We start from the raw sequence: 13,928 nt of genomic DNA on the forward strand, positions 1-13,928 counted from the left end.
TCCCCCTCCTCCCAATAAAAATCCACCCCCTGTCGAAATCCCCTTCCCGGCACGAATCTTTGCCCCCCTATCTCGAAAAATTTCCCCTCTCCTAGTACAATCCTCTACCCCTCTAATTTCCCCTTCCCCGTCCCCAAATCTTTTCCCCCCACTCTATTCCCCCCCAGCACAAATTCTCCACAGTACCCCATCCTAGCACAAGTCCCCCCCCCAAATAATTCCCCTCCTCGCACAAATCCCCCCCCCTCAAATAATTCCCCTCCTCGCACAAATCCCCCCCCCTCAAATAATTCCCCTCCTCGCACAAATCCCCCCCCCTCAAATAATTCCCCTCCTCGCACAAATCCCCCCCCTCAAATAATCCCCCTCCTCGCACAAATCCCCCCCCCTCAAATAATTCCCCTCCTCGCACAAATCCCCCCCCCCCAAATAATTCCCCTCCTCGCACAAATTCCCCCCTCCAAAAAATTCCCCTCCTCGCACAAATCCCCCCCCCTCAAATAATTCCCCTCCTCGCACAAATTCCCCCCTTCAAAAAATTCCCCTCCCCTCCTCGCACAAATCCCCCCCCTCAAATAATCCCCCTCCTCGCACAAATCCCCGCCTCAAATAATCCCCCTCCTCGCACAAATCCCCCCCCTCAAATAATCCCCCTCCTCACACAAATTCTCCCCCTCAAAAAAATTCCCCTCCTCGCACAAATCCCCCCCCCTCAAATAATCCCCCTCCTCGCACAAATCCCCCCCCCCTCAAATAATCCCCCTCCTCGCACAAATCCCCCCCTCAAATAATCCCCCTCCTCGCACAAATCCCCCCCCTCAAATAATCCCCCTCCTCGCACAAATCCCCCCCCCTCAAATAATCCCCCTCCTCGCACAAATCCCCCCCTCAAATAATCCCCCTCCTCGCACAAATCCCCCCCTCAAATAATCCCCCTCCTCGCACAAATCCCCCCCTCAAATAATCCCCCTCCTCGCACAAATCCCCCCCCTCAAATAATCCCCCTCCTCACACAAATCCCCCCCCCTCAAATAATCCCCCTCCTCACACAAATTCTCCCCCTGAAATAATCCCCCTCCTCACACAAATTCTCCCCCTCAAAAAAATTCCCCTCCTCGCACAAATCCCCCCCCTCAAATAATTCCCCTCCTCGCACAAACCCCCCCCCCAAATAATCCCCCTCCTCGCACAAATCCCCCCCCCCTCAAAAAATCCTCCTCCTCACACAAATTCTCCCTCTCCAAGAAATTCCCCTCCTCGCACAAATCCCACCCCCCCACAACCATCCATTCTAGCACAAATCCCCCCTCCCAAAAAAAACCTCCCCTCCTCGCACAAATCCCCCCCTCAAATAATTCCCCTCCTCGCACAAATCCCCCCCCTCAAATAATCCCCCTCCTCGCACAAATCCCCCCCCCTCAAAAAATCCTCCTCCTCACACAAATTCTCCCCCTCCAAGAAATTCCCCTCCTCGCACAAATCCCACCCCCCACAACCATCCATTCTAGCACAAATCCCCCCCCCAAAAAAAATTCCCCTTTTATCACAAATCTCCTCCCCTCTACCATATTACCTTTTCTAGCACAAACTCCCCAAAATTCCCCATCTTAGCACAAATATTTTTACCCCATACCCCCTCCCAACACAAATCCCCTCAATTCACTACTCCTAGCACACCTCCCCAAATTTCACATCCTAGAACAATTCTTATCTCCTGTGCCCCCCCTCCTAAATTCCCCCTCCCAGCACAAATCCCCCCCACCTCACATGATACCACAGTGCCCAGGGCAGACGCCCCTCCCGCCCACCCCTAACCACAGGAACAGAGCTGAGTCTTTCACCTCCCTTGTCACCATTTACAGTGCCATGCAAAAGTATTCACCCCCCTTGGCATTTTTCGTGTTTTGTTGCCTCACAACCTGGAATTAACATGGATTGTTTGAAGATTTGCATCATTTCATTTACAGAACACGCCCACAACTTTGAGCATGTTTTTCTTTTTATTGTGAAGTAAACAACAAATAGGACAAAGTAACAGAAAAAGTCAATGTGCATAAGTATTCACCCCCCTAAAGTCAATACTTTGTAGAGCCACCTATCACAGCTCAGAGTCTCTTTGGATAACTCTATGATCTTGCCACATCTTACCACTGGGATTTCTGCCCATTCCTCTTTGCAAAACTGCTCCAGCTCTTTCAAGATGGATGGTTTGTGCTTGTGAACAGCAATCTTTAAGTCTGACCACAGATTTTCTATTGGATTGAGGTCTGGGCTTTGACTAGGCCATTCCAACACATTTCCATGTTTCCCCTTAAACCACTCAAGTGTTGCTTTAGCAGTGTGTTTGGGGTCATTGTCCTGCTGGAAGGTGAACCTCCGTCCTAGCCTCAAATCACACACAGAGTGCTACAGGTTTTGCTCAAGAATATCCCAGTATTTAGCACCACCCATCTTTCCCTCAACTGCCACCACCATGTTTCACAGTGTGGATGGTGTTCTTTGGGTGATGTGATGTGTTGGGTTTGCACCAGACATAGAGTTTTCTTTGATGGCCAAAAAGTTCAGTTTTATTCTCATCAGACCAGAGCACCTTCCTCCATACATTTTGGGAGTCTCCCTCGTGCCTTTTCAAAAACTCAAAACATGCCATTTTGTTTCTTTACTGAAGGTAATGTCTTTCTTCTGGCAATGGCGACCCTAGGGGGGGGGGGCCAGAGGGGGCCCTGACCCCCCCCCCCCCCCCAACATTATGCTGTGCCCCACCATGTGCCCCCCCCCCCCCCCCCCCCCAAAAAAAAAAAATTTTTTTTTTTTTTTACAAAAAATCAATGTCTAAGAGGGAGAGAGTCCCCAGTCAGCTCCTGCGGGTGATTCCTCCCTCCTCCCTCTGCTCGCTGACACTGCATAATGCGAGCGCTCACACAACCACGGCCGCCTGCTCTGCTCCTTCACCTGCATCCTCATTGGCGGGGAGAAGAGCGAGTTGCAGGAAGGACTCCACCAGGACTTTCAGTTACTGAAAAAACAGACTAATTTCTCCCGTCCTTAGGACAGGAGGACCAGCCTGTAAATTCCAAGAGATGCCAGACCAGAGCTGTCAATAGCAGGGGCAGGACAGCAAGAGGAGGCTGGGGAACCCCACAGTGGCAGAACACCGGGGCCCGGAGGCAAGACAACCTTTGCAACCCTGATAGTTCTCCCACTGCTTTGGATCTTTATATTTTCTTGGTATGCTGGTGACATATATCTCTTGTTTTCTGCCACCCTGGGGGGGGGGGACCCCAATACAGTAGGAAGGGAGCTCACTGCAGAACATGTGAAAGGGCCCGTTGTGGGGTCGTAGTAAAGGGCCCCAGGATATATATATATATATATATATGCATTTTATAGTTGCCCTCCTATTTTTGTCCCTGTCCCCCCATGTGCCCCCCCTAAATTTGAAAGCTGGAGACGAGCTGGAGACGCCACTGACTCCTGGCCACTCTGCCATAAAGCCCAACTCTATGGAGCGTACGGCTTATTGTGGTCCTATGTACAGATACTCCAGTCTCTGCAGTGGAACTCTGCAGCTCCTCCAGGGTTACCTTAGGTCTCTGTGCTCCTCTCTGATTAATGCCCTCCTTGCCCGCTCCGTGAGTTTTGGTGTGCGGCCGTCTCTTGGCAGGTTTGCTGTTGTGTCATGTTCTTTCCATTTGGTTATGATAGATTTGATGGTGCTCCTAGGGATCAGCAAAGATTTGGATATTTTTTATAACCTAACCCTGACTTGTACTTCTCAACAACATTGTCCCTTACTTGTCTGGAGAGTTCCTTGGTCTTCATGGCAGTGTTTGGTTAGTGGTGCCTCTTGTTTAGGTGTTGCCGCCTCTGGGGACTTTCACAAAGGTGTGTCTATGTAATGACAGATCATGTGACACTTAGATTGCACACAGGTGGACATCATTTCACTAATTATGGGACTTCTGAAGGTAATTAGTGACACCAGAGCTTTTTATGGGCTTCATAACAAAGGGGGTGAATACATACGCACATGACAATTATCAGTTTTATGTATATATTTTTCTAATTTTTCTTTACCAACTTAGACTATTGTGTTCTGATCATCACATATAATTCAGATTAAAAAAAACATTGAACTAAAGGCTGTAATGTAACAAAATAGGTAAAACGCCAAGGGGGTGAATACTTTTGCAAGGCACTGAATCTCTCGGTGTCAGAAAAACTTGTCAGAAGAGAATCATTGCAGACAGCAGAGGAAGGAGGCAGCAGACAGAAATGACACTCAGTGCTCTGGGCTGAGACAAGTACACACTATAGAGGGATGTGCTTTGTTCAGATTTCATGTCTGAGGTTTACAACCACTTTAAGGCGAGGTTCAGCTGCCTTTTGATTGGTCGCTGTGTGCAGCACAGACATTCTCCTCGGCATTAGTCCTCCGCTGCCTTCTACTCACTCCAGGTGGACGCCGGAGGCCGTCGCCGTGATTTACATTCCTCAGAATTTTTTTTGCAGACGTTTCACAAGTTCCAACCCGAAATGTTTCCTTGTAAGTAATACGGTGACAGCGGACACAATGTAACAAAAAAAAAAAAACTCAGGACTGACCGACAACCCCACCGACCCCCAATAGATGGCCACACAGGCTGCTTATGGGTCATACAATGGAGGTCGGAGGACTCTGATTGGGTGGATGATGGTTATCAATCAGCAGGAATGTGCGATCGTCTTGGCCTTGCATATATATAGATAGATGTGTGTATATATATATATATATATATATATATATATATATGAGAGAGATAGATAGATATATATAGATAGATATAAAATATCTATCTATATATATATATATATATCTACATATATATATATATATATATATATATATACAGATATATATATACACACACAACATATATATATAAATAAAGTGACAGCAGCAAAATGGCACAGCTAGTTACTGCATCTTTTCTCTCTCTCTCTCTCTATATATATATATTGCAGTAACTAGCTGTGCCGTTTTACTGCTGTCCTCAGAATAGCCCCAGGCTGTGGCCTGCAGTGCATGCTGGGACCTTTAGTCCCCCGGCCGCGTCTCACCCCATGCTCAGTGCAGGGGGTCGGGCGCAGCGATCGCACACACTTCACTCATCTTATCCCCGGTCTGTCGGGCACCGTCCTCTAGAATCACAGTTGCAGAAGCGTGCGTTGCTTGTGCACAATGGTTGCTCGTGCAGGCACATTTGTTTGCTGCTCTCCGTTTCCAGTTAAATTAAAACTTTTTATTTTTTTATTGCAGCCCAGAAAATCACAAGACTGAAAAACAAAGAGTGCCGCTCACAAGCTGCAGACGCGCGGACGATCCTTGCAGCTGCTCATCACATCCCACTTCGGGGAAAGGAAGATGGCGGAGAAGTGCGGAGACGGCGTGCTGGTAGGACCGGTTTTCATTGATAACAGACGTACTTCTCTCCATGATTATATTTACTGATCGTATTTTCTTCTTGCTGCGTAAGAAAGTATAAATCGTCTGCCGTGACCCAGCAGATGGGGCCCCTCTTTTCAGGAACCTTTATTGGCTGACTTTTGCGGCGCTTATAATGGCGGCCTTACTATCGCCGCAGATCTGAACACAGATAATGAAGCAGAATGTAGAAAGTCCAGATTTGACTTTATTCTGATTCTGATTTCATAAAAACTCCAACACGTTTCAGGGTGCAGAGCCCCCCTTCGTCAGGGCTCAATACTTCTGAACAAAGTGCGTCCCGGATGGTAGGATCGGAGGGATCCGGAATCTTCTGTTTGGTGTTACCTTTCATTTTCAGTAGAATGTAGAGAGGTCAGCTGACCCACCCCATGCAGGTAGAGAGGTCACCTGACCAACCCTATGCAGGTAGGGAGGTCACCTGACCCACCCCATGCAGGTAGGGAGGTCACCTGACCAACCCCATGCAGGTAGAGAAGTCACCCGACCCACCTCATGCAGGTAGAGAGGTCACCTGACCCACCCCATGCAGGTAGAGAGGTCACCTGACCAACCCCATGCAGGTAGAGAAGTCACCCGACCCACCTCATGCAGGTAGAGAGGTCACCTGACCCACCCCATGCAGGTAGAGAAGTCACCTGACCCAGCTCATGCAGGTAGGGAGGTCACCTGACCAACCCCCATGCAGGTAGGGAGGTCACCTGACCCTCCCCATGCAGGTAGGGAGGTCACCTGACCCACCCCATGCAGGTAGAGAGGTCACCTGACCCACCCCATGCAGGTAGAGAGGTCACCTGACCCACCCCATGCAGGTAGAGAGGTCACCTGACCCACCCCATGCAGGTAGAGAGGTCACCTGACCCACCCCATGCAGGTAGAGAGGTCACCTGACCCACCCCATGCAGGTAGAGAGGTCACCTGACCCACCCCATGCAGGTAGAGAGGTCACCTGACCCACCCCATGCAGCCTTGGTCCTACAAAGCAGGAGGCCTCAGTCATAGTTTATTGCTGCAGGTGAGAGGGCAGCGGGCGGCTTCTGCTCTATAAGAATCTCACATCATCTGCTTTTTACAACTATTTCTGCTGAGCTGATTGTAGAAGGGAGCGGCGTCTCCTTTTATTGTAGCTCTGAGCCCGCGTCCGCTCCACCCGCTTCAGGATCTAGATGAAGCAAAGGGAGTTAGGCCCCATTCACACTAGCGCGTTTTTTGATGCATTTTGCATTTTGCAGAAATGCATGGGAATTTTTTAACATGGGTTCCTATGGAACATGTTCACATCAATGCTTTTTTGTATCTCTGCGTTTTTGGAAAGGGTCGGGGACTTTTTTTCATGCAAAAAGCAGCATTTTGCATGTAATGGTTTTCAATGGACAAGCATCAAAAACGCAAGTGCACCGTTTTTGCAGCGTTTTTGATGCGTTTTTGGTGCGTTTTTGGTGCGTTTTTGCCGTTTTTTTTTTTTTGTTTTTTTTTTATTTTTTTTTTTTTTGTAATTTTTTTTTAAGACTGTAAAAAAAAAATGAAAAAAAAAAAAAAAAAAAAAAAAACGCAAAACGCAAATCGCGGCAAAAACGCCGCAAAAACGCCGGCAAAAACGCGGCTCAAAAACGTGCCAAGCATGAAAAAAAAAACCTCCAAAAACGCTCAAAAGCAACATGCATAGGTGTGAATCGAGCCTTAGTCAACGCCGCTACTGAATTTCACCGAACATCCGCCGCATGTGTGTGTCCTCACCCGAGGCCGAGGTGAACTCCACACATTTTATTAGCATGGGTCAGGCTCGATTCACACCTATGCATGTTGCTTTTGAGCGTTTTTGGAGGTTTTTTTTTCATGCTTGCCACGTTTTTGAGCCGCGTTTTTGCCGCGTTTTTTGCGGCGTTTTTGCCGCGTTTTTGCCGCGATTTGCGTTTTGCGTTTTTTTTTTTTTTTTTTTTTTTTCATTTTTTTTTACAGTCTTAAAAAAAAATTACAAAAAAAAAAAAAAAATAAAAAAAAAAAAAAAAAAACGGCAAAAACGCACCAAAAACGCATCAAATACGCATCAAAAACGCTGCAAAAACGCAGCACTTGCGTTTTTGATGCTTGTCCATTGAAAACCATTACATGCAAAATGCTGCTTTTTGCATGAAAAAAAGTCCCCGACCCTTTCCAAAAACGCTGAGATACAAAAAAGCATTGATGTGAACATGTTCCATAGGAACCCATGTTAAAAAATTCCCGTGCATTTCTGCAAAATGCAAAATGCATCAAAAAACGCGCTAGTGTGAATGGGGCCTCAGACTTTATTATTTTTTTTATTTTCAATACAAACTTTTTATTCATTTTTTTTTTTTATATTTTTTTATTAAATATTTGAAGCAACAGGAATGGAAGATCCATATGAGAAGCAGTCAATTCTGGATACACTGAAAATGTGTGTTCTTATAAACAGATGGGGATCTTATATAACAAAGTGTCACTTCAAATAACTATTGTTATAGAAAGAAAACAACAAAAGAATAAAAAATAAATAAATAAAATAATGGAAACAAAGACAAAATTTATAAAAAATCAAAAACAACATTTAGGGTGCATTCATACATACATGGGGGTATCTGTTTGAAATCTCTGCATTGATTGATGTCTGGTAAATAAGACAAGGATCCCATTAACGATTGAATGCTTTCTTGGTATTATTGATTGTATGAAAAATATTCTCCATGATCTTGTGAAAAGGGTACAACTCTAGATTTCCAATGGTGTGTGATTGTCCAGTGTGTGGCGGCACATATCGTGTGGATTGATTGTAGCAGAGGTGGGTGTGTATCTGCAACACTTTAAAATAGCAAACAGTTAAGGTGGGTAAGAACCAGGGGCGGCTGGTACAATCAGTTGGTTGGTCGGGTCCGGAGAACTTACACCATCTATGGCGGGCATCACAGGCGGCGGGCATCATGGGAGACTTCCCCTTCTCTCCTTCGTGGGCATCACAGGCAGCAGGCATCACGGGCACAGCGGCTTTCTCTTCTCTCCTCCGTGGGCATCACAGGTGGCAGGCATCATGGGCACAGCGGCCTCCCCTTCTCTCCTCCACGGGCATCATGGGCGGTGGGCATCACGGACACAGTGGCTTCCCTTTCTCTCCTCCACGGACATCATGGGCGGTGGGCATCACGGGCACAGCGGCTTCTCCTTCTCTCCTCTGCGGGCATCATGGGCGGCGGGCATCACGAGCACAGCGGCTTCCCCTTCTCTCCTCCGTGGGCATCATGGGCGGCGAGCATCACGGGCACAGCGGCCTCCCCTTCTCTCCTCTGTGGGCATCATGGGTGGCAGGCATCACAGGCACAGCAGCTTTCTGTCTCTCCTTTGTAGGCATCACAGGCACAACGGCTTCCCCTTCTCTCTTCCGCAGGCATCACAGGAGGCGGGCATCACGGGCACAGCGGCTTCCCCTTCTCTCCTTCGCCGGCATCATGAGCACATGGGCTTTCCCGTCTTTCCTTTGTGGGCATTACAGGAGGCAGGCATCACGGGCACAGCGGCTTCCTCTTCTTTCCTCTGTTTGCATCACAGGCACAGCGGCTTTCCCTTCTCTCCTCCACGGGCGTCATGGGCGGCGGGCATCACGGGCACAGTGGCTTCCCCTTCTCTCCTTCGCCAGCATCATGGGAGGCGGGCATCATGGGCACAGCAGCTTTCCCGTCTCTCCTTTGTTGACATCACGGGAGGCAGGCATCACGGGCACAGCGGCTTCCCCTTCTCTCCTCCACGGGCATCACGGGAGGCGGGCATCATGGGCAGTTGGTTGGTCGGGTCCGGAGAACTTACACCATCTATGGCGGGCATCACAGGCAGCGGGCATCATGGGAGACTTCCCCTTCTCTCCTTTGTGGGCATCACAGGCAGCAGGCATCACGGGCACAGCGGCTTTCCCTTCTCTCCTCCGTGGGCATCACGGGAGGCAGGCATCAAGGGCACAGCGGCCTCCCCTTCTCTCCTCCACGGGCATCATGGGCGGTGGGCATCATGGGCACAGCGGCTTCCCTTTCTCTCCTCCACGGGCATCATGGGCGGTGGGCATCACGGGCACAGCGGCTTCTCCTTCTCTGCGGGCATCATGGGCGGCAGGCATCACAAGCACAGCGGCTTCCCCTTCTCTCCTCTGTGGGCATCATGGGTGGCAGGCATCACGGGCACAGCAGCTTTCCGTCTCTCCTTTGCGGGCATCACAGGCACAGCGGCTTCCCCTTCTCTCCTTCGCCGGCATCATGAGCACATGGGCTTTCCCGTCTCTCCTTTGTGGGCATTACAGGAGGCAGGCATCACGGGCACAGCGGCTTCCTCTTCTCTCCTCTGTTTGCATCACGGGCACAGCGGCTTCCCCTTCTCTCCTCCACGGGCATCATGGGCGGCGGGCATCACCGGCACATCAGCTTCCCCTTTTCTCCTCCGTGGGCATCATGGGTGGCGGGCATCACGGGCACAGTGGCTTCCCCTTCTCTCCTTTGCCAGCATCATGGGAGGCATCCATCATGGGCACAGCGGCTTCCCCTTCTCTCCTCCGCGGCATCTCAGGAGGCGGGTATCACGGGCACAGCGGCTTCCCCTTCTCTCCTCCGCGGGCATCACGGGCACAGCGGCTTCCCCTTCTCTCCTCCGCGGGCATCATTGGTTGCCAAGTGGAAATTTGTCAGTTGATCAGCACCTGCATCCAATCAGAGGCAGTAACCTGCACAAATCCGGAATATTGCTGCACTCCTTGGTATCTTTATTGAAGTACTAATATGACATCACAAATATGAAAGGAACGTTAAAATGTGACGCGTTTCGCACTAAATTCAGCACTTACTCCAACCTCATATACACAGAATAAAATATATATACACTATATTACCAAAAGTATTGGACGCCTGCCTTTACATGCACATGAACTTTAATGACATCCCAGTCTTAGTCCGGAGGGTTCAATATTGAGTTGGCTCCGCCCTTTGCAGCTATAACAGCTTCAACTATTCTGGGAAGGCCGTCCACAAGGTTTAGGAGGGTGTCTATGGGAATGTTTCACCATTCTTCCAGAAGAGCATTTGTGAGGTCAGGCACTGATGTTGGACGAGAAGGTCTGGCTCACAGTACCACTTTGAGCGACTGAGTGCAGAGATGGGAGCAGACTTCATTGAAAAGAATGGGATTCCTATTACACATAGGTGCAAAAACTCTCAGGGGGGAATGAGGGCTAAAAGCAGGTGCGTCGTTGTCCCCATCCTTCACTTTAATTAGGCCCAGAAATGAGCAGAGTGCAGTGCGAGACACCGGCGTGCGCCCATCTACATCGGACCCTGTGTGATCCCTCCATGGTGTGTGATCTCCCTGTACAGGAAGTTATGTCAGCTGTGTACAATGCTTTGCATATTTCTGCACATAGCGAAGTGCGTTCCGTATATACATGGGGGATGTGTTATGTTTAACCCTTCCAGTACAGAATGTGATAGCAAAGGTTTGTCTTTTGTCTGTACTATATATAGAATGGTTATAAAGCTATTACTAGACAGAGGTGCGGCTTTCGTCCTTGGAATACGACATCAGCAACGTCTCTTGTTGAATCTTATGTAACTCCTCTGACATCCATAGAGCAAGAGAGCCGCATTCACCCTCCTCTATTATGTATCAAGATTCATTTTTAATTTTCTATCTAATGCAGCCCCAAGCTGAGAGCGTTTTATTGCAGTTCCTGCATATGGAGGGAGCAGATCTGGAGGAGGTCATGTATGTGTAGATGGTGATATGAAGGAAGCATGACCTCCTCCAGTGTGCTCCCTGCATATCTCCATCCACACATACATGACCTCCTCAAGATCTACTCCCTCCATATCTCTATCCACACATACATGACCTCCTCCAGATCTGCTCCCTCCATATCTCCATCCACACATACATGGCCTCCTCCAGATCTGCTCCCTCCATATCTCCATCCACACATACATGACCTCCTCAAGATCTACTCCCTCCATATCTCCATCCACACATACATGACCTCCTCAAGATCTACTCCCTCCATATCTCCATCCACACATACATGACCTCCTGAAGATCTGATCCCTTCATATCTCCATCCAAACATACATGACCTCCTCCAGATCTACTCCCTCCATATCTCCATCCACACATACATGACCTCCTCCAGATCTACTCCCTTCATATCTCCATCCACACATACATGACCTCCTACAGATATGCTCCCTCCATATCCCCATCCACACATACATGACCTCCTCCAGATCTTCTCCCTCCATATCTCCATCCACACATACATAACCTCCTCCAGATCTTCTCCCTCCATATCTCCATCCACACATACATGACCTCCTACAGATCTTCTCCCTCCATATCTCCATCCACACATACATGACCTCCTCCAGATCTTCTACCTCCATATCTCCATCCACACATACATGATCTCCTCCAGATCTGCTCCCTCCATATCTCCATCCACACATACATGACCTCCTCCAGATCTGCTCCCTCCATATCCCCATCGACACATGCATGACCTCCTCCAGATCTACTCCCTCCATATCTCCATACACACATACATGACCTCCTGAAGATCTGATCCCTTCATATCTCCATCCAAACATACATGACCTCCTCTAGATCTGCTCCCTCCATATCTCCATCCACACAAACATGACGTCCTCCAGATCTGCTCCTTTCATATCTCCATCCAAACATACATGACCTTCTCCAGATCTACTCGCTCCATATCCCCATCCACACATGCATGATCTCATTCAGATCTGCTCCCTCCATATCTCCATCCACATATACATGATCTACTCCCTTCATATCTCCATCCACACACCTAGAGTACCATCTCATTCAGATCTGCTCCCTCCATATCTCCATCCACACATACATGATCTCCTCCAGATCTGCTCCTTCCATATCTCCATCCACACATACATGATCTCCTCCAGATCTGCTTCTTCTATGTCTCCATCCACACATACATAATCTCCTCCAGATCTGCTCCCTTGTTGGCATGGCCCACAGCCAATGGGCACCACTAAGAGATGTTTATCAGATTAAAGCTGCTAGCAGTAATTATGTTCTGCCAGAACACAATAGCACTGCAGGAGGGATTCCCCAATCCACATTGACTGTTGATGGGGGAATCAAGCAATTTTCTTTCCTGGAACCCATGATGGAAGAAAGAAAATCAAGTCACCTGTGGGCTGCTTTAGTGTTAAAGTCAGTATACAGTCTTTATCTTTGGCTCTGTATCTGTAATGGTGGCCACATAGATACTGTATATTGACATGATTATTCCATCGATCATTCAATGCAACTAAACAGATTGAAACAAAGATTGAAATAAAAATCACAAACGAAAAACCATCCATTTGATTGGTTTAGTGAACTCTTTAACCATTTAGACTCTGCCAATTCAACCAGCCATGGCAGATTTGAGTGTCAGAGAAGTGTTTGTAATACAGATCAATTAAATAATCATTTTTAATAGATTGTTAAGGCATATAGTTGATCGTATTTTCAGCCTTGTTGCAAATTGGACTAACATTTATATGGAAGTTGGGGCATGAAGAGCTCCGTCTATATTTTTTCTTTGGAATAGTTTTGACCCTTATTTAAGGTTTTCTCAGTCCTCATTGTTGGGCGTTTTGGAAGGACAGGTCACTGATGAGTTGTAGGCCTCGTGGTTAGGACTGGTCCTTGGTGACCAGCAAGGCTTTATGGTGGTATGCGTTGGGGCATGGAGCGCTCGGTCTGTGCAGGCTCAGGTCTGTCTATCTTTTTGGGGTCCTGTAGTACCATCAGGCATGGGACCATTTTGTAGTCCCTCTGCAGTGACTGGTAAGTAGTTAGTTTCTGGGTGTTTGCCATTTAATTTCTCTATTCTCCAACATATTTTTTCTTTGGAATAGTTCCTGCAGACCTTTTATTTGAGGTTTTGTCAGTCTTCATTGTGTTGGGCATTTTGGATGGACAGGACATTGATGAGTTGTTGTGGGCCTACTGGTTTGGACTGGTCCTTGGTGACCAATATGGTTTTATGGTGGTATGCGTTGGGGGCCTGCTGTTCTGTAGGTGGTCCCAGTATGATGGTACCCTCTTCTGTAAAAGGAATCTGCTCAGCTCAGTCCAGCGTCTATTGTTGGAGGGTTTCCGATGGACTTTGAGGAAGTATTTGCAGAATTCTACATATAATATTTCTGTTGGTGGAGTCCCATTTGAGTAAATTTCTCTTTCTCTCTCACCCTCCTTCCCCCCCATCTCTCCCTTCTCCTTTCTCTACATTGTGCATTGATCTCCCTGTGTACCAGGAGATCCTGCTAAGTCGGCGGTTTGAATTGTGTGACTTGGAAGGAATTTGGGTTCTTCATTCCTTATCAATGACAGCAGATGCCCAATTCACTTCACAGAAGTGGACACCCCCTAG

At 48.1% G+C, this 13,928-nt stretch overlaps 1 protein-coding gene across 4 annotated transcripts in view; it reads left to right on the forward strand.

Moving 5' to 3' along the window:
* Positions 1 to 13,928, forward strand: part of SLC6A9 (solute carrier family 6 member 9) — a 195,620-nt gene that overhangs the window by 59,314 nt on the left and 122,378 nt on the right. For all 4 annotated transcript variants that reach the window (XM_073593985.1, XM_073593987.1, XM_073593988.1 and 1 more), the window contains one exon: positions 5,300 to 5,434. In XM_073593985.1, the coding sequence (XP_073450086.1) occupies positions 5,405 to 5,434 (30 nt within the window). In that variant the 5' untranslated portion in view covers positions 5,300 to 5,404. The remainder of the gene's footprint in view (positions 1 to 5,299; positions 5,435 to 13,928) is intronic.

Source organism: Aquarana catesbeiana, linkage group LG07 (assembly GCF_042186555.1).
Source record: "Aquarana catesbeiana isolate 2022-GZ linkage group LG07, ASM4218655v1, whole genome shotgun sequence".
In the NCBI taxonomy this organism is placed as follows: domain Eukaryota; kingdom Metazoa; phylum Chordata; class Amphibia; order Anura; family Ranidae; genus Aquarana; species Aquarana catesbeiana.